General features: G+C 38.5%; 1 protein-coding gene across 1 annotated transcript in view; it reads left to right on the top strand.

The window, feature by feature from the left end:
• Positions 1-26,073, top strand: part of LOC124620004 (dynein beta chain, ciliary-like) — a 588,564-nt gene that overhangs the window by 245,149 nt on the left and 317,342 nt on the right. Inside the window, exons 15-18 of the mRNA XM_047146668.1 lie at positions 984-1,217; positions 16,506-16,684; positions 16,885-17,020; positions 17,578-17,712. Of these exons, the coding sequence (XP_047002624.1) occupies positions 984-1,217; positions 16,506-16,684; positions 16,885-17,020; positions 17,578-17,712 (684 nt within the window). The remainder of the gene's footprint in view (positions 1-983; positions 1,218-16,505; positions 16,685-16,884; positions 17,021-17,577; positions 17,713-26,073) is intronic.

The following is a 26,073-nucleotide window of genomic DNA, read 5'->3' as shown; positions in this document are numbered from 1 at the left end:
TAAACACTGTTTAAAACTCTATTCAGGCGCATTGACATTTACTTCCAAATGTGGCTTTCAATTTCTGAAATGAAGTTTTAGGCTTCCCCTGTTTCATTCCCAATCTGCTCATTGTTCTCTGTAACAATAAATACAAAGATTTATTGATGTGTGTAATGTCAATTTTAATGTCTGCTCATCTTTTAGTGTACTGGTTACAATCCAATATTCAGTACAGTGGCACTTACTTCCAAATGTGGTTTTCACTTTCCCAAATGAAGTTATAGACACGTACCTTTACGCTCTCTCTCTGCCATGTGTCCCTCTGCTCATTGTTTTCAGTTATCATAAGAACATAGATTTATTAACGTATGTAATTTCTGTTTGTCACTGCTGATCTTTCAAAATACTGATACCATTGTGGTCTTATTGTACTCAATTTTCAGGTTTATTTCCATACTTGTTATATTTCATTCATCCATTTTATAATGTAGTTTTGCAGTCAAAGCAGCCAGTCTATACATTGAAGGTAGTTTTGAGAAGGCTCATGATGTCCACTCAATGCAAATCAGTGATTTAAAAATATCTGTGAAGACAGCAGGGAAAAAAGAATAATCCTTTGAGGTTAATTTCTGCCATTTTGGTTGGGTCATCCACTGATATTATTTGACTGCATATATTCATACTGAGATGTTATTTTGTTACATCAGTGTGATGAGTGACACTTTTATATGGAAATGATCTAATCAAAAATTTTTCAGCAGTCTGTAAGTTAATACCTTGCAATTTTTGTTAAAAATAAAACATTCTTTTTTAAATTTTAACACCTGCAATACTATTAGAACACACACTAAAAAGTTAAAAGACAGGAAGCTGGAAGGTTAAAATCAGAATCATTATTTAAATGTTTTTAATATTTTTAATTTTTGTGGAAGACACTGTAATATAAGTTTTCTTTAAACATTTTTATTTTTGTGGAAGACAGTGTAATATACTTTTTTTAGGTTGAAATATGGCTAAATCGTGTAACTGATGCTATGCGAAGGACATGTCGTTATTATTTTGAAAATGCTGTTTCTACATACGATGAGAAACCTCGAGAACAGTGGCTCTTTGACTACCCTGCACAACCAGCATTATGCGGCACACAGATCTGGTGGGCTACTGAAGTTAACATGGCATTTGCTCACCTTGAAGAGGGCTTTGAGAATGCTCTTAAAGACTACCAGAAGAAACAGGTACGTAATTTCCTTCAGAGGTAATAATGTATTATTCATGTACTGTGGGCCTCACTAGAGGGTTTACATTTCAATCTGAAAACATGTTTCATGAAATATATTAACATTATAAGTTGAAATTTGTTTTCCATGCCCACAATTCAAGCTATAAAACTGATTGTCGTGTTGATTCTCCCCTTCCTCTAGGACTTTGAGCCATATTTTTTGTTCTAAAAGTAAAGCACTTAACAAGCTGTCAAGAAATATAATTCTAGAAATTAGGACTCCCAGAAGATCCAAATGAAAATCATTTTGTATTGTTGACTTCCTCTGAACATTTGATTATATAGAGTTGATAATTGAAAACATGGTTGCTCATTACAAGTGGCAGCTGAATAAGTTCCAGCATTTTAATAATACGTGAAATGTATATACCAATGGAAAAGCCAGGATGGAATGACAACATGCCATAGTATGCCTATGCAAGTTGTTTGGGCTCCTGTCACAGTTCATTCAACTCTAGACTGAACTGTGACAGGGGCCCAAGCAACAGGTGTAGGCACACTAGGGCCAATGTAAAACCTGCGAAATACTGCATTGATAATGGCTAGTTACTAGCCATAATCTGTTTTGATAAAGCTAGAAAGAAAATGGTGAATGATTGCTGCTCTCTATCATTTTGAAAGTCATTTCATAGTCATTGAGTGCATTTCATTTTCCTAATGGAAGGTAATTTGATTAACATAGAATACATATTCCTGGGAGAGTTCCACTTGTGCTATTCAGAAAAGATGGTGTTGGTAGAAAGGATCCAGATGGAGAATGCTGTGAAGCAGCCATTGAAGTGAAGTGTGTTATGTTGGGCAGCATGTCTCTTTGCTACAGTTTGTTGGTGGTAATTCATGCGGACAGACAGCTTGCTGTTGTTATGCCCATGTAAAATGCAGCACAGTGGTTTTAGCTTAGTTTTTAGGTCATATGACTGCCTTCACAGGGTCCCATGCCTGGGATGGGATAGGATATGCCTGTGACCAAACTGGAGAAGGTGATAGTGGAAGAATATACAGGGCAAACCTTGCATCTAGGTCTATTGCAGGATTGCAGGGATATGAGCCATGCAGCAAGGGGTGGGGAACAGAGGTGGAATATGGATGGATAACACATTGTGTAGATTCAGTGTGCAGTGAAATACTACTGTGGTATGGGTGTAAAGGATAGTGGGCAGGACATGAGAAGAGGTAGTTGAAACCCTGTGACTCAGTTGCTCCAGTCCTGGGTGTACAGAGTGACAAGTGGAGTGCTCCTTTGTGGTCTGATGGTGGTAATGTGGGAGGTCTTATCTCTTTCCTCGTCACACCTACTGATCCATGCACTCCTACCTTCTCTGTGCTTCCTAAAGTCTATAAACCCAACCACCAAGGATGCCTCATTGTAGCCACTTGCTGTGCCCCCTCCAAGGAAATCTGTGCTCTTATGGACGAACATCTTTAGCCTATTACCCATAACCTACACTCGTATATAAAAGACACCAACCATTTCCTCCAATAACTCCACAGTTGCTATTCATTTACCACACTGTGCCCTGCTCGCCACTATTGATGCCACCTCCATCTACAGTAACATTCCTAATGCACATGGCATTGGTGCTAATGAAAAGTACCTTTCCCAGTGACTGACTAACTCGAAACCTACAACCTCCTTCCTGGTCATCACGAACAACTATACTCTCACCTGCAGTTACTTCATCTTTGAAGCCATCACCTATAAACAAATCTGTAATGGGCACTCATGTGATACCATCCTACACCAACCTATTAATGGGCCATCTAGAGGGATCCTTCCTAATCACCCAGAATACCAAATCCCTCACTTGGTTTAGAGTCACTGATGACATCTTCGTGATCTGGACCGAGGGTGAGGACACCTTATCCACATTTCTCCAGATCCTCAACACCTTCTTCCCCTTTAAATTCACCTGGTCCTCCTCAACCCATCAAGTTACTTTCCTCAATGTTGACCCCCACCTCAAAGATGGCTGCATCTGCACCTCCAACCATATCAGAACTACTGACCACCAGCAGTACCAACCCATCCAGCAGACCAAGAAGTCCCTGCCATACAGCCTAGCCACCCATAGCCATCTCATCTAGTGAAAATTTCTTAAGAGAAACAATATAAGTATGAAGTAACAAAACAAAAACTTACATTGGGCAGACATAAAGGTTTCATCAGTCAAGGTGACTGAGTGACTGATAGCACTGTCAGTAATAACAGAGATAAAATTGTGCAAGCAGTTGAAGACATGTTCATGGGAGGGGGGACATAGTCTAGATTGATAATAATGAAAATAATGGCAGAAGTAACATCAGTTGGATGTGTAAAACAAATCAAGTTATGAAGAAAGGAAATATGGCTGAAGATGACCATGATAATGCAAGAGAAATAGTTTTTCCTAGAGGTACTTATATGCTTGATGCGTGTGTGAAAAATTGGAAAATGCTGTAAGTGTTTCAATTCACAAGAAGGGAAACAGAAAAGTCACGAAGAACTGTAGATCTGTCACTGTTCTTTCCATTATATACAGGATATTCACAAAAAGTATATTTTATTGTGCTCAACTGGTTTTGGCAGATTAATCAATCATCTTTGGAAGTGTGTAAAATTCAGAAAAATATAAATCTTTAGAACATGGCCATACATGTATGTTAAGTGCAAGAAGTGCATTACAAAAAACTTAATATCAGTTTATGAGGTGGACAATCAGACCTCAGTATCTTTGTCAATGAAGCATAATGCCATGACATATCACAGGTTGTGCATACTGTTTGGCCGTGTTTTAATGATCCATATTTTCCTAAATTTTGCAATCCTCTGAGGATGACGAATTAATTTGTCAAAACCAGACAAGTGCAATAAGATATTTCAGTTTGACTGTCGACAACTGATTTTATTTTGAAAAAATTGATACCATACCACAGTGCTGAAAGCATAACAACAAAGAATAAAATATATGCATTATCAATGTAAAGCAGCATTTGAAAATATTACATCTGACATAAATGAGGACTGTTTGTGAATTTTCTTTGCAATGATTCAAATGCTTTTGTGTGTTGTAGCAACTTGGAGGAAAATCACATCTTTCTCTTTAACAAAGAGAAGGCTTTAGACATTCCAACCAATTTGGCTCATGTTTGGCAGTCACTTCTAAAATGAATGACTGTCAAGATATTTTAGTCCACTAACTCCACCCCCCAAATTTTGAGACTCTATTTTTCATCATCGTATACGGGGCCCGCAAACATTTATTTTCCAAAGAAAGAAATTTTACGATTGATGGCTTCGTGTCCATAAGGTTAATGCCTATCATCAAAAGCAGTGCCTGGTGAGTGACCAGGTCGCTTAGCTGGGGAGCAGAGGACCTGTGTTTGATATGTACATTCATTCTGCTGTCATCTCTCTCTCTCTCTCTCTCTCTCTCTCTCTTTCACTCTCTCTCTCTCTCTCCCCCCCCCCCCCCCCCCCCTCCTCTATCACTGTATTGAAATGGTCGCAATAGGAGGGATAATAAGGTGAATAAATCTATAATAAATAAAAATAAAGTAGATAAATACATTTCTCAAATTGACTGGATTAGTGAAGAATTAAGATTTTCATGTTGATCATTTTGTAACCACTCTTTTACTGACTTTGTTACATATATTCACATGTCTTTAAACAAGGCTCCATTATTGCAGTTTGTGTCAGGAAACCCACTGGGAATTGCACAGCTGCATGTATCCAGTAACAGTTTGTAGCATTTTTTTCATCAGCTTTCAGCATTGATTTTTCAGGCTGGTAAATCCTCAGAAGAAATGATGTAGTTGCTCAAAGATCACCTTCATTAAATATTTTTGTCAGTGCAAGTGTATTTACTTTGAATGTTTTTATATATTTACTATTCTTCTAGTTGTTTGAAGGAATGTGAAGATATCTAACAAAATCAGTAAAAGAGGAATTGTAAAATGATCTTGTTTAAAATTTTAATTCTTAACTAATCCTGGTTGTCTGAGAAATATATTTGCCTTCCTTATCACCAGTCCTCATTGGTTTATTTATCTTTTTTGACCCTCCTATTCCCACCAATTTCAACTTGGAGAAAAATCAATATGAAATAGAAAATTACAAAATACATTAGCAATCAAACACAGGTCCTCCTTGGTAGATGCCTTGGTTGCTCAGCTTTCATTGGCAAGTATTTACCTTACACGTACACTAGTGGCAGTTGTAAAAGTCTCTTTACTTGATTTCTTGGAAAATATGTTTGCAGACCCCATATATGATGACGAAAAACTCAGTTTTCAGGTATCTGTCCACTTTGAGTCCCAAATGGCAATTTGGTTCATGGAGAGAGAATGCTCCTATTGCCTTTTTATTTACATCATTTCTGAATCCCAGAGGTTATAAGGTATATGTGGTTCACAGTGATGTGGCTGATAATAGTATCAGATCCCATTCCACTTAAAATCCATTCAGAGCACAGCAGAATGAGAACTGCAGAACTGGAAGTACAGGCTGACAACTAATTCTCTGCTGATGAAGCAGAGTTAATTTCCAGCACTGAATAAATAATGCATGCATTTTTAAGCCCTGTTAGCATCGTGATCCAAATGGTGGAATGGAGGCGAATTGTAAGGGTAAAGTGAGGCAACTTCATATTAATCTTGTCAACTAAGACTTGCTGCTCACAGTTGCATTTAGAAAGAATTACATTTAAAACAACTGAGTACTTTATACTTCTTGCTGCAGTCCTTGATACTGTCTTCTTTTTACACACAAAAATACTGATATGAAGCTTTTGATTTGTCAATTCTTACCTTGATATTTGTTGCTTTTTATAAATCTGTGCTGTATGAAGACATGAATCACAAAGCACAGAAGAGTCTGGCAAACCGCCAGTTACCATCAGGCGGCAGCTCCTGCTGGTGCGCCAGGCTTGTAAGTTTCTTGCAGCTCCCAGCTCACCTGCTCACTGTCTTGTTGCCCATCCACCTCTGGACCACCTTTTTTCCCGCCGTCCCCGGGCTACATTGTCGTTTGGGATCCGTGTGCAACGTGTACTAGAGTCCCTCGGTGTGGAGTCTGTACAACCCCAAATCCTGGGTTTTATCCACCTGCCACCGTGGTTACTGAAGAGGCCCGGAGTGATTTGAGATTTGTTGCAGTACAAGAGAGATTGCACTCCTGCCACCGTTTTTAATGCAGCATTTTCTGCCATTTTATCTGAGCACCACGACTATGTAGCTGTTTTTACGGATGGGTCAAAACGGAGGGATTCTGTTGGTTGCTCAGTTGTTTTTCCATATCGTGTTCTCAAGGTCCGACTGCCTCAGACTTTTACTGTCTTTGATGCAGAATTGTTTGCGATCTTGCGGGCACTGGGGCACACGAGACATTCTTCCTCTCCTAAATTTCTTGTCTGTTCCGATTCACTCAGTGCCCTTTACTCATTTTAACGTTTGTATCCGGCAGACAAAATTGTCCAGACCATCCAGGATGCCCTCCTCCGACTACAGCGACTGGGGAATGTTGTAGCTTTCTGCTGGGTTCCGGGGCATGTTGGCATTGCTGGGAATGAAAGGGCAGATCTGGCAGCCAAGGAGGTGCATCTAGCCCCACAAGTATCTCAGTGTGCTATCCCCTTGCACGCACTCACCTTGCTGTTGAGCTCACGGGTCATGCGTCGGTGGGAGGATGAGTGGCTGGAAGTGACTGACAATAAGCTCCGTATAGTTAAGCCCACAACGCGTGTGTGGTGTACTTCCTTTCAGCCCCATCGATGGGACGAGGTTCTCCTCACTCGGCTTCGAATAGGCCACAGCCCTATGATGCATGGCTTCCTGCTCCGGCGAGAGGACCCTCCAATGTGTGGTGCTTGCGGCGTCCAGGTCACTGTGCGCCACGTTTTATTGGATTGCGTTTTATTTTCTGAAAAGTGGGTCGTCGCTGACTTGCCAGCGGTCCTGCCATCTCTTTTAGGCAACACTCGGACGAATGTGGTTAAAGTTTTAAAGTTCTGTGCCCTGTCAAATGTTTTTACAAAGATTTTAGGGAGAGGATTTTAATTTGCTCACTGTGTGACAAGCTCGCCCATATTTTATGTAAGTGGCCAGCCAATAACAATTTCCTGTGACATTCTTGTTGCTATGTTTCCCCTTTCCTTAGGTTTTACTTTCTTATGTAGCAGTTTCCTCCTTTTCCTGCTTTCTTTGAGTGTGTGCTTTAGTTTTCTTAGGTCTGTCCACATTCGTTCCTTTTAATGTGTGTCTGGGCGCTGATGACCTCGATGTTGAGCGCCCATAAGCCCCAACACACCACAACCACCACCACCACCACTACCACAAAGCAAACAATTTTCTGAGTGTACCCTCACTATCTTACTGCCGATCTTATGTCTTTTACATTTACTTCTTGTGTGGGAGATGTGAATACCAGTGTATCTGAAGTGGTGCAGTCTCTTATTGAGTGGATGATAGTTCCCTCCACCTCATCATTCAAAACTTCCATTAGCTTTGTAATGTAACTTTAAGGTATATTATCTGTTATAAGTAATCCACTGGTGAGTAATATCTTCAGAATACAAATGAAGAATGGTTGTCTACATTCTCCCATATACCTCAAAATACTTGTATACTTCATTACATCAGAGGTATGAAGCATTCAGGATACCTCTTTATGCATGTCCCATTAGTTTAATAGAATCAAGGTAATCCATATGCCCCTGAATTGCATGACTTTTGCCTCCATATCAAGAAACCAATATTTGTTTTGTTTTCTCATACAAACAGGCTATTGTTGGTATTGTTCCAACCACAAGTTTTGCCCTGCCCTCCAAGAGCCATTGGAGGAAAAAATGCCTGTCAGTATTCAAAACTGAAGGATTACTATACTCAGATGCCTAGAACTGATCAAAAAATCAACACTACTTCTCCATTTCTGCTGAAAATGGTTCTAATCCAGTGCTGGAACTTTAACAATTTGTCACAGGCATAGTAGCTGCTGTCATAATTGAAGTCGCTGTAAGTGTCAGATCTGCAACCCATGAAGACATACCATGTTTCTTGTTTACTTGTGTATTGCCTCAGTGGCAATGTCATCATATTGTTTGTACTGTATGACAATCCAAATTGTGTAGGCAGGCACTCTCAATTGATCCAACTTCTCTCCTAGTAATATTTGCGGTCTATGTTAGCACCTGTTTTACAATCATCTATTGTTGTACTTAAATTTATTAACCATGAGTCTTTCCTTCTTCCATTTCCTTTCCAAATTTTCTAGTTATCTTTCTGTAACTGTCTCATTTCCATTGTCTTTAAGTGGCATAGGGCACAAGTAATTACAGAATGTACTACTATAAACAATCAGTATAAACCATTTCTCAAACTAACAATGTGAACGAGCAATCAAGGATGGTACCAAATGATGGCTGGTGCTGCATTGCCCAGTTTGAGGGCTTCAAATGTGAAGAAATCATCATTCATCTCGCAGCTGTATCTTTAGTTCAGTACCTCGTCAGTCCCTTTATTTTGCCACTTTGTTATATGTTATGTCATATATTCACATGTAAGACACCATTTAGATCATGACTCGTTATTACAGTCAGACATACATATTCATTGCAAAGATTTATCAGTTCACACATTAATTACAGATTATTTATTTAGAACCCTTACAGTGTGTCCCAGACACTTAGGGTCAAAATGACAGATAGAGGAACCCAAACTGAGAAGTTTGAGGTAAGAATGTAATGGTCAGAAATTAATATTTAGTTTCTTACTCGTGTAAAGATCTTACAGTGTATAACAAAAATTTGAGGTGTTCAAAATGACAATCATGACTTCCATAAGGTGCATTACAACAGCCTACATAATTTGACCATATGTTGTCAAATTTCACTGTTGGCTATTGCATAATGGAACAGATAGCTAAGACTCTAGAAAATAGTTAATCTTCAGTTTCTTCTGTGCTCTCATGCACCCATGTAATCCCATAGCAAAAAGTCCTCCAAACACACAGGTTGATGCTGGAACATTGATACTAATATTAATGATTACTGAAAACCAACACAGTTGTACTCATCATTATCAATAAACATAAACAGTTTTAAATACATGCCTCAGATACATTGCTTGTTCAAGTCTGCATACTGCCTGGAATATCCATTTCAAACTATTAATTCCTTGTCTGCAAATACCGTACTCAGTTTAGGATCGTCTACAATCGTATGATTTGGATTCTAAAGGTTTAGAAGACCATATCTAGAAATTAAACAACAACTCCAGTTGTACAGTCGTTCATTGTATGTTTCAGAAACCAGGTGTTCTGACTTACTAGAGGTACAAGGTTTTATGGTACTTTTCTGATAAATAATTACTAGTAAGAATTGGTCGTTGCATTGGATACTTGAATGTATGAATGAACGAATTTATTGTTCAACAGAAATTGCTGCTTATTTCCTATTGACTATAAAATTATTCTACCAGCTTGTGGACCTGTGAGATATCTGTGTAACTGACAGAGCTGGCAGGCCCTTAAAGAAATGCAGATAACATTCCATGAAACATGGTTAAAAAATTTCAAGAACTGATTTCTATAGCAGAATCTACAAATATTGAATTGCCCATGTCATAGCTACATGTACATCTATACCTGTACACTACAAGCCATGGTCTAGTGTGTGGTAGTGTGTGGCAGAAGCTCCATATTGCATTAGTATTATTTTCTCATTCTCTGTTCCATTTGAGTTTAGAAGAAAGACTTAGTACCCCTGAATTTTAAATTTTGCAAACTGGACTGTCCATGTTACCATAATGCCTTTGTTGTAGTCTCTCCCGCATAAGTTTTTTTTTAACATTTCCTTGACACTCAAATACCAACTAAACATACCTTGGGTAAAATTTGCAGTGCTTCTTTGTATCTTTTCTGTCTCATTTAGTAGATCAATTTGGTAAGGGTCACAGACAGATGAACAATTGATCAAATGATGGTTTTATAAGACACATCTTCCACACATGAAATATACATCCTTAGATTCTTCCAATAAATTTGACTCAAGCACTTGCCACGTGGCTTTTAGCATTCATCACTTCAGTCACTTGTCAAGAACAACTGAGGATAGCCTCTGAAACAAGATGACAGGCATCATTTTTGCTAATGTGAGTCATGGCTCGCAGACAGCTACACTTAGTATGCTCAACTGTTGAAAGCAGACTCTCTTTCATGTCTCAGATGAATGCAACAGCTAATAAGCATACTGATTTCATACTAAGACTTGATTCTCAACTTAGTTACAATTTCTGTGAGAAACTCTGTCACCTCCCGTCACCAACATTAGAGGTGCTGTGAATGATAAACTGCTCTCTCTGTGCAATTTTAGACCTTGCAGGAAGATTGTCCTTGTCCTAACAACTGATGTGGATCTTACTAGCTTGATTTTGCTTTCAGCACTGAACACTACCTCATATCATATCCATTGCTATGCTGCTCAGTGGCAACTGTATGGCCAGTACTTATATTTACCCTCCTCCAAGAGATCCATGGATTTACCACTGTTCACACTTCACCCTTGACTGTCCAGGCACATTGGAAGGCACAGCAGCATCAGGGTTTCCAGGCAATTCTGCTGACCATAGAAATTCCACAGCCATCACTCTGAAAGATCCACTGTTGCTGCAGATTTCCTCAGCAGCCTGAAACTTGTCTACTGCAGTCACTGCAGCTTCTAACTGTTAGACAACAAGCCCAATCCCTAGGCATATTTCACTAATAAATAGCTCTAATTAGAAAGCATTTAAATGGTCCAAATATGTTTGTGAATCACACAACACCAACATTTGTAAAATATCCACATTTCTTCAATAGATAAGCAAAGATTAAATTAGTCTATAAACAGTTTACAAAGAGGAGTAATGACAAGTACTCATTTATGTCTTTCATCTGTGAATGCACTGCACGACAGTGCCTACCTGTGTAGTGGAACCCCGAAATCAAAGGACAGCTGCAAATTGATTTCCAGGATTGCAAGAATTATGTATACTATGCTGATTTCCAAATAACATGGCTTTTTCCACATTGATTACCACAACAAACATTATGATGACCAGATCAAGTTTCACATCAAATGGTCTGGTGCTCTGCCTCCTCACTTCACTATATACAAACATGGGTTTAACAGCATAATAACTGCCTGAAGACACAGTTCTTTTTAGACACAATGTTAGCAGAAATTACATAAACAGCATGTACATTCAAGTCTTTGAGACAGTCACCAAGATGATTTAATGTCAAATGCATAAAACACAATACCCGTTCAAAGTAAAAAACATCCATCGGTTCAAAAGAATTAACAGTCACAGCTTGATAAAAGTGTATTAGATAAACTATGAATACATGTTGGTCATATGTACACATTCAAAAGATCTTTCATGGAAATGTTAAGTATGAACTTCACTAACAGTGAACAGTTGTATGGGTGTTAACACAATAATAGTGAACATTGTAGAGATAGGCAGTAAACTCAAGAAACAATTTTAACACAACCCATATTAGTCACAGTTTCTCAAGATCTAGCATAGGTGTTGTGTGAGAGGTAGCTGGTCCTAGATTGAAAATTTTGGGTGGCATTCAACTATTTAAAGACTCGTGTATGAATATATTATTATCTTGGAAGCTGCATAATCATTTGAACTTAGGATGGAATATAAGTTTTAACAGTAATTCTGTTAATGAAACATGTTGTGAGTTAACAAATTAGAAAATTTTATGAAACAGTTTTATGCATCTGCATTGGAATATCCCATTTATGAGTAAAAGTTCCATATTGAAAATTATAGTAAATTATACAAAAATCTTAATAGTTAATGAGTTAGTGAAGTATGGTGTCTTGTGCATCTACATCTACATCCATACTCCGCAAGCCACCTGACGGTGTGTGGCGGAGGGTACCTTGAGTACCTCTATCGGTTCTCCCTTCTATTCCAGTCTTGTATTGTTCGTGGAAAGAAGGATGTCGGTATGCTTCTGTGTGGACTCTAATCTCTCTGATTTTATCCTCATGGTCTCTTCGCAAGATATTCGTAGGAAGGAGCAATATACTGCTCGAATCTTCGGTGAAGGTATGTTCTCGAAACTTCAACAAAAGCCCGTACCGAGCTACTGAGCGTCTCTCCTGCAGTCTTCCACTGCAGTTTATCTATCATCTCCATAACGCTTTCGCGATTACTAAATGTTCCTGTAACGAAGCGCACTGCTCTCCGTTGGATCTTCTCCATCTCTTCTATCAACCCTATCTGGTACGGATCCCACACTGCTGAGCAGTATTCAAGCAGTGGGTGAACAAGCGTACTGTAACCTAATGCCTTTGTTTTCGGATTGCATTTCCTTAGGATTCTTCCAATGAATCTCAGTCTGGCAGCTGCTTTACCAACAATCAGCTTTATATGATCATTCCATTTTAAATCACTCCTAATGCGTACTCCCAAATAATTTATGAAATTAACTGCTTCCAGTTGCTGACCTGCTATTTTGTAGCTAAATGATAAGGGATCTATCTTTCTATGTATTTGCAGCACATTACACTTGTCTACATTGAGATTCAATTGCCATTCCCTGCACCATGTGTCAGTTCGCTGCAGATCCTCCTGCATTTCAGTACAATTTTCCATTGTTACAACCTCTCGATATACCACAGCATCATCTGCAAAAAGCCTCAGTGAACTTCCGATGTCATCCACAAGGTCATTTATGTATATTGTGAATAGCAACGGTCCTATGACACTCCCCTGTGGCACACCTGAAATCACTCTTACTTCGGAAGACTTCTCTCCATTGAGAATGACATGCTGCGTTCTGTTATCTAGAAACTCTTCAATCCAATCACACAAATGGTCTGATAGTCCATATGCTCTTACTTTGTTCATTAAACGACTGTGGGGAACAGGAAAGGGAGGCAATGACAGTGGCATGTAAAGTGATCAAGTTGGGATCGTGGTCTGAGCTATTCAAGGCAGGGTTCTGTGTCAGGTTTTCTATTGGAAAGGTTTTAGGATTGGGTAGCAAAGTGATATTTTCAATGGATATTACTTCTGAAGGAAAGTAAGTCATTTGCCAAAGCAGCATCATGAAGTGCAGGTTTAGGGCTGAAACTGAGACCCTTAGATAATACAGATGATTCAGGAGGGGAGAGTGCTTTGGATGAGAGGTTAAGGACACTGTACTGTTGTGACTGGTTCTTGGGATTATGGGTTATTCTTGGTCTGGCAGGTAGTGGTGAAAGTTGTGGAAAGTAGGTTGGCCAAGCTCAGTTTGTAGGAGAGGAATGGTGGCTGATGGTGTGGCTGTTTAGGGAGCTGTATGTAGTAGGGCTGGAAGGGAAACACCACTGTTCAGGTAGTTTAGGAGAAGATGAGAGCTTTTTGAAGTGAAGTCTGGCATGTTCTTGCAGTTTGAAGTTGGCTTGGTAGATGATACCATTTAAGGAAACATGCGGGGCAGATAACTTCAGGGTTTTGTAGAAGGAGAGAAGTCTGGTAGAGTGGAAATTGGCTGCTGAGTCATATAAGTCACAGATTAGCCATGTAAGAGCAAGAGATTGTTGTATTTGAAACCATAAAAGGGCCTGGTGTAGGGTAGGACTGCATCCAGAAACAGGGACTTTCAGTGTTATGCCTTTTTGAGTAACTCCAAGGGACAAGCAGGTTTCAAGAAACAAAATGTGGTACTTTAGTTTTGATAGTGCAAAGGCATGTTTTCAAAAGGAATGGATGTAATATGAGACGGGATTCATAATGGCAATAGAGGGCAGTTTGAAGAGCTAGAAATCGACGGAGTGGCTGTCACACACCTCTACATACAGGGTCTGCCATCAAGATCCCACCCCTGTCATTCAAACTGACCTCCAGTTCCTCCTTAAAACCTCAGGCCCCTCACAAGGAATAACAGCTCAGTCCATAGAATTTCTCACCCCACCCAAACCACACACCCCCAACCCCTACTCTCTATGGTCCACAAACCTAATCATCCTGGCCAACCTATAGTTGCTGGCATCAAAGCACCCATTGAACATATATCTGTCTTGGGTGATCAACACTTACAACCCATAGTAACAGTGCAAAGACTCCCCTCCTACATCAAAAATACCAACAATTTCCTAGATCATCTGAAATCTGTGCCCATCCCACTCCCACCACCCACATTGCTTGTCACCATTGATCCCACCCCCCTCTATGTCAACATCACCCACATACATGGTTTGTCTGCTGCTGAAAATTTCCTCAGTCAGTGCCAACCTGATTCCAGATCTATGACATCCTTCCTACTCACCTTTATAATCAGGCGTATGACCATGGTAACCGAGATGGCTCCTTCCTATGCTAACCTTTTCATGGGTTGCTTGGCACGGGCTTTCCTGGGACCATAAGTCTTCACCCCCTTGTTTGGTTTAGATACATTGATGACATCTTTATCATATGGACTCATGGTGAGGCTGACCTGCTAAAATTCCTGGGATCTGTAAATACCTTCTCCCAGTAAAATTTCACATTTTACTATTCCGAATCCCATGCCACATTCCTTGATGTTGATCTCGTCCTCACCAAAGGCCAGCTACACACTTCAGTCCACATTAACCATACCAACAAACAACACTACTTACATTTTGATAGCTGCCATCCTTTCCATGTCGAATATTCCCTCCCATATGGCCTTGGTATCTGAGTCAAACGTATTTATTCGGATGCAAACTTTACAGCAGTACATCGCCATTCTCATCTCAGCCTTCACTGCACATAATTACCCCACCAGCCTAGTTAAAAAGCAGATTTCCCGGGCCATCACATCCAATCCTGGTACTGCTGATCCCTCCAAAAACAACTTCAGAGGACACCGTTGGTGACTCAGTATTATCCTGGTCTGGAATGTGTTAATCAACTACTTCAACAGGGCCATGACTTCCTAAAATCATGCCCTGAAATGAGATCCATTCTGTCTGCAATTTTGCCCACCACACTTAGAACAGCTTCCCGTCACCATCGCAATCTCCGCAATATTCTTGTCAGGCCCTATGCTCCTTCTGCACCCATCTTCCTACCCTATGGCTCCTACCCATGTAACCATCCCTGTTGCAATACTTGACCTATGCACCCTCCTACTACCAATTACAACAGCTCTGTAACAGGCGAAACATATACTATCAAAGGGAGAGCCACCTGCAAAATGACACATTTCTTATACCAGCTGTTATATAAACACTGTTCAGCCTTCTACATCGGCATGGCTACCACCAAATTACCAATTAGGATGAATGCACATAGGCAGAGGGTATATTTTGGCAACTCGCAATATCTGTTGCAGAACATGCTCTACAAAATGACATTCATGACCTTGGCGCCTGTTTCACTACACGCGCTGTCTGGATTCTTCGCCCGGCACCAGTTTCTCACAACTCTGCAGCTTTTCACTCGTATTAACTCATGCTTGATGTTTAAGAAGTACTCCCTGTCTGCCTGCCGGAGTGGCCGAGCAGTTAAAGGCGCTACAGTCTGGAACCGCACGACCGCTACGGTTGCAGGTTCGAATCCTGCCTCGGGCATGGATGTGTGTGATGTCCTTAGGTTAGTTAGGTTTAAGTAGTTCTAAGTTCTAGGGGACTTATGACCACAGCAGTTAAGTCCCATAGTGCTCAGAGCCCACTCCCTGTCTGCATATTACCCTGTCTTCCACGTTTAAGCTCTCAGGTTTTCAAATCTCGTCCAATGCAGTCCCCCCCACAGTTAGTCTTTTCCTCTCATCCTGTATGCTAAGTCTCCCCTGACCCATGGTTCTGGGTGACTTTCCCGAAATCTACCCCCTTTCCTAGACCTCTCCAGTAGTTTACCTTCACCCCTCTTGCTTCCCCTTCAACCCTTCTGCCTGAAGAAGTAGTCACTGGCTCCAAAAGCTTGCCAATTATAACCATCTTTTATGTGCATATTCTGTTGCCACTTGGTGAGTAGGTTTTTTATCTATCCAATTAATTAATATGTATATGGTGTGACAAAATGCTCTCTCTGCCATGCACTCTATAGTTATTTCTAGAGTGTACAATTAAATTTTGTGTGTTTTCATTGACTGTTTCTTAGTATTTCTGTTTCATAATTGTTATCCACAATTTACATGAAACTGCTCAGTCATTATGTGTAAGGTAACAGTTATATTTTTGTCAACGTGTCTTTGAAACAATTTTAGTAGTGTTACAAAATTTGTTTGATCACATTTTTTTCTACTTTTTGTCAACAGATATCGCAGCTGAGTGTACTTATAACATTGCTTCTTGGTGATCTCACAAAAGGGGATCGCCAAAAAATTATGACAATTTGTACAATTGATGTTCATTCCAGAGATGTTGTTGCAAAGCTGATTCAACAAAAAGTTGAATCAGCATCGGCATTCCAATGGCAATCACAGCTCAGGCATAGGTATGATTTTCATCAGCTCTGAAAGCAGATACTAAGTATTTGGTACTCCTAATTTTCTTGGAATCCTTCGTTGCATGAATTAGCATAAGACTGAAGCTTAAATATGTTTTTAATTTTAAATTAACGTAAATCACATCTTGATACTATTATTTTATTTTGATTGCAGTTCTGACAGCATTTTCTGCAAATTTTTTTTCCAGGTGGGATCAGAAATTTAAAGATTGTTTTTGCAATATATGCGATGCACAATTTAGATATGGCCATGAGTATCTTGGAAATACACCTCGTTTAGTCATCACGCCACTTACTGACCGTTGTTATATCACACTGACCCAGGTAAACGTATTCAAATGTTTCATTTTTACTAATAGTTTGTTAACCTATAGAGAGATGAAAACTATTTTCTGTAGGAAATCAGGTCTTGTTACAAATTGCAAATCAAAGATGTTAAACTTTTTTGAGAAATCTTGTGTAAAGAAATTCCTGTAATTACATATAAAACTGTTTGCAACCTACTAGTGAGAACAGCAAGTCTAAGCAAATTATTTTTCCAGTTTTCTCATAAGACATAAGGTGGTCACATACCTAATATGTTTTCTGTAGCATGCGTAGCCTCACTTAGTGGTGAAAGACACAAGTAAATTGGATAAAAGAGAAGGCACAAATTCCAATCTTTTGCTGAAGTCACCAAGTAGTGTGTTGTCTTATTTTCTAACAACTGAAAGGAGCCAAGTAACCTTGATCCACTCACTCATTTGCAGTAATGAGCTACAAGTTCCAAAAAACATAATTTTGACATATACTACTTTTGTTGGTACCATGATTTTCTTGATTTTGTTTGGTAATATTACAGTATTACAATATTTAGTATCACCATTTGTAATTGTTTTCAGTCATTGCATTTGATCATGGGAGGAGCACCAGCTGGGCCTGCAGGTACAGGCAAAACAGAGACTACAAAAGACCTTGGCAGAGCAATGGGTGTCATGGTCTATGTATTCAACTGTTCAGAACAAATGGATTACAAGGTGAGATACCATCCACTTCTTTATGTCAGAATTGGACACGTCCGTATTTGAAATTGCGTGGTGTTATCAATCTTCATTGCTATTGTCTATAATTGGTTATAGTTTGCTCTAGTTAAGAAAATGTAATCTTAGAATGGTAAAACAGTAAGGCTGGTAGCTGATGTTCAGTTTCTAGTTTCATAAGTAGTATGTTGAAGTTAGAATATGTTTGGTGATATACAAATATTAATCAGTATTTATATAATGTAATGAATGTAGTTGTAGCTTATAAGAGCATATCTAAAGCAAATCTACATGCTGTATTGAGGGTGTAATTTTTAAGCAGTAAATTTAACTCTTTTGAGGACCAGTGGTTTCTACCTGAAACCACCATTTTATTATACTTAGTTTGAAATACCAGTGCTGTTAACATGAAACCACTGATGCTATTGCAAGACAGAAACATTTAGTGCTCCACTGAGATACTTCTACAAGTGTAGTGTATAGTAGCAGTCACTCATTATATTCAAAGCAACAGTCAGCATGGAGAGTATGCTATATGATTGCAGGAGATTGTGACATGCTGTTATTTTTATAATGGCCATATTGGGGAAATCAGTGACAGTGAAATAAGTATATCTAAAGTTATTGTAACATAAATTTGGGTGTGTACTAATACTTTTATGAGTGGTTTTGAAATGGATCACACGAAAAGATGGGTGTTTGAAAATCGTATGTCCCATTGGTTCTAAAGTAAAAGCATCTCCCTGAAGCAATTGAATGTTTACTTTTTGCCAACGTCTTACTGTATTTATTGCTAGCTATGATAATAAAGGTTAATTATGTAAAAAATTTTAAAATTGTGTTCCAAAGGGAAATTCGCTTGTTAAAACATTTGCGTATTTTCTTTTTGACAATTTCTTCTTCTATTCATTGCTTACTGTGTTAGTAGAGGGTAATATAGTGAAAATTTTTAAAATTTTCCCTTTTTTTTAATTTTGAGACTGAAAGGGTTAAATGGACGCTTGACTGGTCATTGATACTGTTTCAGAAATATAACAAACAAACTGTTAACAAAACAGTAAGAACAGATGTAATACAACCTGTAGACAGTAGGTTATAAATTATTTGTTTCCTTCAATTAAGGTGATATTTTGGTGCTGGGAGGAACATCTGCCCATGGAAATAAATGCCAAATTTACAATGAGCAAAAACTCGACAAGTAGTGCACACCCCTACAGTGCACATTAAGTTCATTAATAGAGAATAATCAAATCAAAACAATACCTGACTCAAGCTATAGTTGGTCTTGAAAATATTGTAGTGAACTACTGTTTTACTAGCATGAAGTAATGAATGAAGTTAGTGAGAAAAATTAATATCATATTTTCAATGTTAAGTTCTCATGCTTCTAACTTGCAAATACGTTAACCATCATTTTCAGATAAAATACTAAATTGATGTGTGGGGACTTACTATGGAGATTCTGCAGCATAAAAAGATGTGCAACACTTACTTTCATAAATATTTTGCATCTCACTGTGAATTACCCTAAGGACATCAACATTGGCATTTTCTTATTTACATCCGAACATACTGATGTGGGATGTACAATCCCATATGAAGTATATTGTATTGTGTTTATTGGTCCCATTGTCAAAAAACACATATTTTGTGTAAGACATTAGACAGTTCAAATTACAAGTATACTTCTGAAAGTTATCTCTAGGCATATTTATTTAAGGTTATGATAAAACACTTTATGCATTAAGTATGTATTTAGCACACTTCATAAATTTAAATATTCTTCAGTGGAGTACAAGAAGTGATGCTGTCAGTATGACTTTAGAGAGTTCCCAAAGGTTTTGACCTGAGTAACAACTTTTGTGTTTTCGGGAAGTTTGTTATGAAGTTTAATTCCCATGTGGAAAGTACCTTCTTGGCACAGAATATGTTGATTTGGATTATATGTAAATTTTTGTTTTTTCTGCTAAAATAATCATATACGAGGTGTGGCTAGAAAAAAACCAGACTAGTACTGGTGAAACAATAAAACGAATGCAATAAGGCTGAAAGTAGTGTGGCCTGTCACGTGACTCTCACTCCGCCTACTGCTCGAGTTTCATCTGCCTCCTGCACTCAGTCTCCCCGTGGCGTCTGTTTTAAGTAGTTGACGTTTTGTCTGTGCATCGGAAAATGTTGAGTGTACAGAAAGAACAGCGTATTAACATCAAATTTTGTTTCAAACTAGGAAAATCTGCAAGTGAAACGTTTGTAGTGTTACAAGCGTACAGCGATGATTGTTTATCACGAACACAAGTGTTTGAGTGGTTTAAACAATTTAAAGATGGCCGCGAAGACACCAGTGATGACACTCGCACTGGCAGACCATTGTCAGCAAAAACTGATGCAAACATTGAAAAAGCGGTAAACTTGTTCGACAAGATCGCCGTTTAACAATCAGAGCAGTGTCTGAGTTAACAGGAGTTGACTTGTTGTCTTGTCGAACAAGTTTACCGATTTTTTCAATGTTTGCATCAGTTTTTGCTGACAATGGTCTGCCAGTGCGAGTGTCATCACTGGTGTCTTCGCGGCCATCTTTAAATCGTTTAAACCACTCAAACACTTGTGTTCGCGATAAACAATCATCGCCGTACACTTCTTGTAACATTACAAACGTTTCACTTGCAGATTTTCCTAGTTTGAAACAAAATTTGATGTTAACACGCTGTTCTTTCTGTACACTCAACATTTTCCGACGCACAGACAAAACGTCAACTACTTAAAACAGACACCACGGGCAGACTGAGTGCAGGAGGCAGATGAAACTCGAGCAGTAGGCAGAGCGAGAGTCACGTGACAGGTCACACGACTTTCAGCCTTATTGCATTCGTTTTATTGTTTCACCAGTACTAGTCCGGTTTTTTTCTAGCCACACCTCATATATCACAGTTTTTTGTAGTCTGCAGCCCTTACCTATTACATTTATTTTAATGAATATAAGGGTTTCCTACACATGGTAATGGAATAATAACAAATATCTTAAACAGAGGTTTGCAAGAGTCTCTAGGTTTGCATCCAAACATGATTCTAATGGCGCTTTTTTGTAGTTTGAAAGTGTTATTACCTGTTTTAGACTTTCCCCAGAAAGTGACTCCATATTTAATGCAAGAATGGAAGTAGCTATGGTATGCATTCATTACTGTTTTTCTCACTTCAGCATATTTTAGTGAGTAAAGAAGGTAACATGTCTTGCTCAGGTCTGAATTAAGGTATGCAATATGCATGTTCCATTTAACATCACTGTGCAGCCAAAGCCCTAGGAATTTGGTTTCAGTACTGGTACTCACTAGTTCATCATTGATGGAGATGATTGAGATAAACATTTCCTTGTTTGGAGCATTATCGAATTTTAGTGCAATGGTCTTTTTGCTCTTTATTACAAGCTGATTACTCTGCCTGGCTGCTAAGTTGCTTTGTGATTATTGTAATTGTTCTTTTCTGTCTCATTTTAGTAGAATTGTGGTGTCATCTGCAAATATGATTGTTTTATGTGCATCCACATTTGCGATTATTGTAATTGTTTTTTCCTGTCTCATTTTAGTAGAATTGTGGTGTTATCTGCAAATATGAATGTTTTATGTGCATCCACATTTGAGATCATTTGTATATGGAAGGAACAGATTTGGTCCCATTACTGATCCTTGGGGTACACCATATTTAATTTGTTTAAAGTCTGATAAGTGTTCAGATACAGTTTTTAGGTGAATATTTATGTGTTTGATGCACACTGCCTTTCCTACGCTTGCTCAGGAAAGAACTGATCTAGCTGTTGAACACACCTCTAATTCCATATTTTTCAAGCTTTGAGAGCAGAATCTTATGGTCCACCATGTCAAAAGCTTTTGACAGGTCAATAAATACTCCTATTGATTCCTGTTTCTTGTCCATCAGCCTTAATATGGAATTGCACTCATAAACAGCAGTTGTCATTGACCTCTTATTTCTGATTCCAGGTTGTTCATTGCATAGGATATTATTTTTATTTACAAATTTCATATGTATGTCATACATAATTTTTTCTAATACTTTTGAAATGCAGGAGGACATTGTGGTGCATCTGTAGTTATCTACGTTATCTTTCTTGCTTTTTTTAATATACTGGAATGACTTTAGATGTTTTCAATACATCAGGGAAAGTACCTGCCTGGAGTAAGCAGTCCCATAAGTGTGTAAGTATTTCAGTTAGGTTTAATGCACTCTTCTTCAAGGTTGTTGCAGGGACACCATCAATACCAGCAGAGTTGGAATTTTTCAGTCCTTTTTCTGCATTACTGGGAGATGACTTGGGGGAGTCACTGCTACAACCTTGCAGCTGTGACTAAAAATGGGGGTGAGATGCAAATACAATAAATCAACAAGAGAGTTCTCCTAGCCTCTCCCACCTCAATTCTCCACAATCCTACCTACACATGGTGCCCCTGTTGAGCTGAGCAACCCAGTTGAAGGTTGGGTAACCAACCCCAGCAGGAAACTGGGTCAGTGAGCTGACAGGATGTGGAGGACAGTGGAAGGCAGTGGGAAACCACCACTGGAATTACTTCCACAGACATTCATGGGATGGACCTCTTTTACAATATTCCAGATTTAAAGCTTCCCCTCAATGAGATCTCCGGGAGGGGAATACAATGAGGACTCCACAGATTAGAGCATATGGAAAAGGAAGGATGGAGAAGAAGAAGGAAGACTTATTGGGGATTGGGACTTGGAATGTTTTAACCCTTCTCCAGGAAGGGAAATTAGAAAACACGAAATGTGAAATGACAAGGAACAAATTGGATGTACTCGGAATGTATGAGGTGAGATGGGGTGTTTGTGAAGAACTAGAAAGTGCCAGCTTCCAATTGTACTATTCAGGTGCAGATAAAAGTGGCATGTATGGGGTTGGAATGTTGATAGGTAAAAGACTGAAGGACATGGTTATTAAGGTTGAATATGTTAATGGAAGGATAATGATGATGAGACTGAAAGGGAAAAAGAAAGACTTAGTTATCATCCAGGTCTATCTGCCAACAAGTAATCATTCAGATGAAGAGGTAGAAGAATGCCATGAGAAGATAGAAAACTTAGCATAGAGAGAGAAAAGAAATGCATTTATTGTTATAATGGGTGATTGGAATGCAGTAGCTTGTGATGGACCGGGGAAAATTTGGACTGGGAGAAAGAAATGAGAGAGGGCAAAGATTGTTGGAATACTGCAATGAAAATTTCATTCTAGTTGGAAATACTCTATTTGATAACTACAAAAGATGATGGTATACATGGATATCTTGATTTGACAACAAAAGATATCAAATTGATTACATAATGATACAACAAAGATACCGGAATTACCTAAAGAGGATCAAAAGTTACCCAGGGGCAGATATTTATTCAGATCATATATTAGTAGTAGCTGAGGTTCTAGTTAAATTAAAAAATCAGGAAAGGACAGAAGAGAGAGCACATTAACTTTGAGAAACTGAAAGACAAAGGCAATTGTGAAAAGTTAGAGAATGCATATTGTGAAATCGTGATGCAAGGACAGGAAATGGAATGCACAGAAGCAAGATGGGATCATTTTAAAAATGGGATCAAAAAGGCAGGTAAGAAAACGCTTGGAGTCAAGGAGAGGAAAAAAGTAAAGAAAGAAAGGGTAACGCCAGAAGTGGTAACCAAGATGGAAGATCGCAGGGAATGGAAAACTGTAAACACAGAAGAAGGGAAGCGCAACTACAGGAGGTGAAATAATGAAATAAGAAGGGAAACAGAAAAAGCAAAGGGGAAATGGCTGACAGAAAAGTGTGACAAGATAGATAAATTAGAGAAAGAAGGAAAATATGATTTGATATACAAAGAAGCAATGGATTTGACATTCAGGGGAAAGAGAAACAACAAAGGACTAAAGGAAGTAGAGGCAGCAGATGGTAAAATGGTGAGTGAACCCCAAGAAATAATGAGAAGATGTGAAGAATATATAGAATGGCTATATGCTGCAGACAGCTGACCAAGTGAAGGAGACCTTGGGATAGAAGAAGAAGATAAAGTTGCAGATGATGACAAAGGAAACGAATACTAATTAGTGAGATTGAAGGATCTATGAAGGAGAAGAAAAATGGAAAGGCAATGGGAATTGATGAGATTCCTGCGGAACTGTTAAAGTCATTGATGAAAGAAGGGAAAAGGGAGTTAATTGAATTGTGTAATCAAATATATGTGACAGGAAATTGGCCAAAGGACTTTATAGAAAGTATATTAAGACCTATAGAAAACAAAAAGACAGCAGAAAGTGTGAGGAACATAGAACAGTGAGCCTGATATCGCATGCAGCCAAAGTCTTGCTAAGGATGCTCAACAGGAGGCTATATGGAAAGCTGGATTGCATTATAGGAGATGAACAATTTGGTTTCAGGTGAGGTGTGAGAACTAGAGACTCCATTGGGCTACTGAGAGTGATAGGAGTGAGGTACATGGAGAAGAAAAGGAAGGTGTATGTTTCATTCATTGATCTTGAGAAGGATTTTGGCTGTGTCAGATGGGACAAACTGATGGAAATCCTAAGGAAACAGGGAGTTGACTGAAGGGATAGACGGCTAATTAGAAATTTATATTTGAACCACAGAGCAAGAGAGAATAGGAGGTGTGATGAGTGAAGAAATTGAACTGGGAAGAAGTGTAAGACAAGGTTGTTGTTTGTCACCAACACTGTTCAATATCTATCTGGAGGAAGTTATTAATGAAAGTTTTGATGGAAGGAGAGGAGTTTGTATAGGGGCTTGGACAGTGGAGTGTATAAGATTTGCAGACAACATTGTTGTGATGGCAGAGTGCAAGAGAGATGGAATAGATGTTAGATGATCTAAACACAAAATTAGAAGAATTTTGAATGAAGATTAACAAGAAGAAAATGAAAAGCATGGTAACTGGAGGAAAGGGGATAAAATGCCGTATGAAAATAGGGGGAGAGGAAATAGAGCAAGTGAATAACTTCAATTACTTGGGAAGTGTAATAATGGATGATATGTATTGCTCAACAGAATTTAGGAAATGGTAAAAGAAGGATTTGACAGGAAACAGAAATTACTTTGTGGACCACTAAACAAAAATCTGAGGAGAAGACTTGCCAGATGTTACATCTGGAGCGTTGCACTATATGGTGCGGAGACCTGGACATTGAGGAAGGAAGATGAAAGAAGATTGGAGGCACTAGAGATGTGAATATGGAGAAGAATGGAGAAAGTGAAATGGGAAGACCAAGTATGGAAAGAAGAAGTATTAAAAAGAGTTGGAGAAGAAAGAAACATTCTGAAAGTCATGAGAAAACGAAACTAGATTGGACTTTGTTTGAGGAGGGACTGTTTATTGAAGGAAGGAATAGAAGGAATGGTGGAGGGAAAAAGGGGAAGAGGGAAAAGAAGATATCAATTGCTGGACAATATCAAAGTTAACAAAAATTCACAAATGAAAAGGCTGGCTATGGGCAGATGCAAGTGGATTATATAAATTTTTATTAAAAAAATGAATGTGAATAAGAATAGGAATATGGTTGTGTTGTTATAATGTTTGTGCTTATTGTTATTCTTTTGGGCATTGGACTCCCTTACATTTTTGTTGAAGCTGCAGGCAGCAGAGGACTCCAGGGACACCGGCACTTGTCATAATCATGAAAATCTCATCCTGTAATTTTCCTCTTCACTTACTTCAATAAATAAAATACTTGATATGGTTCTTTAAAATTATATTATTCATTCACACATATGACACATCGAGATCACAATACTTCATCTCTAAAATCGCACATCCTCATCGTCCTTCCACATACAAGAGAGATAGACTGTGTCTGTCTAAAACAAAAAAACTGTACAACAAATTGAATGAGAAAATGTATTTGTTTGTCTGCACCCTACCGCGCATTCATAATTAACATCTTCGCCAACCCTCTGCTTACTTGGTGTCTCAATTTCTTTTTTTCTGGGTGCCTTTCATGTTATGGAGATGTACAGATTTATTTTTTTTTTTTTTTTTTTTTTTTTTTTTTTTTAATTTGGTGACAGGGATTGATGCCCTTTATTGTCACCTTATTTTTTATGTAATGGAATGGATATGTCAGCTTATCATATGTATGTTAAAGTTCTACAAGAAATTAAAATATTATATACATAATATGTGAGTCCATTACATATTTAAATTTAGCACGCTAGCAATAATGTCCAGTTTGCTCCATTCTTGCTGCTGGGTTTCGCACTGGCTGATTTGGCGGCAATAACTAGTTGCCAATAGTCAACATGCTATATGCTGCCATTGCACATGCGTGCACTCGTTTTCTTGGTGCTGATGTTACAT

Source organism: Schistocerca americana, chromosome 6 (assembly GCF_021461395.2).
Source record: "Schistocerca americana isolate TAMUIC-IGC-003095 chromosome 6, iqSchAmer2.1, whole genome shotgun sequence".
NCBI lineage: Eukaryota > Metazoa > Arthropoda > Insecta > Orthoptera > Acrididae > Schistocerca > Schistocerca americana.
This window is presented reverse-complemented; position numbering and strand designations above follow the sequence as displayed.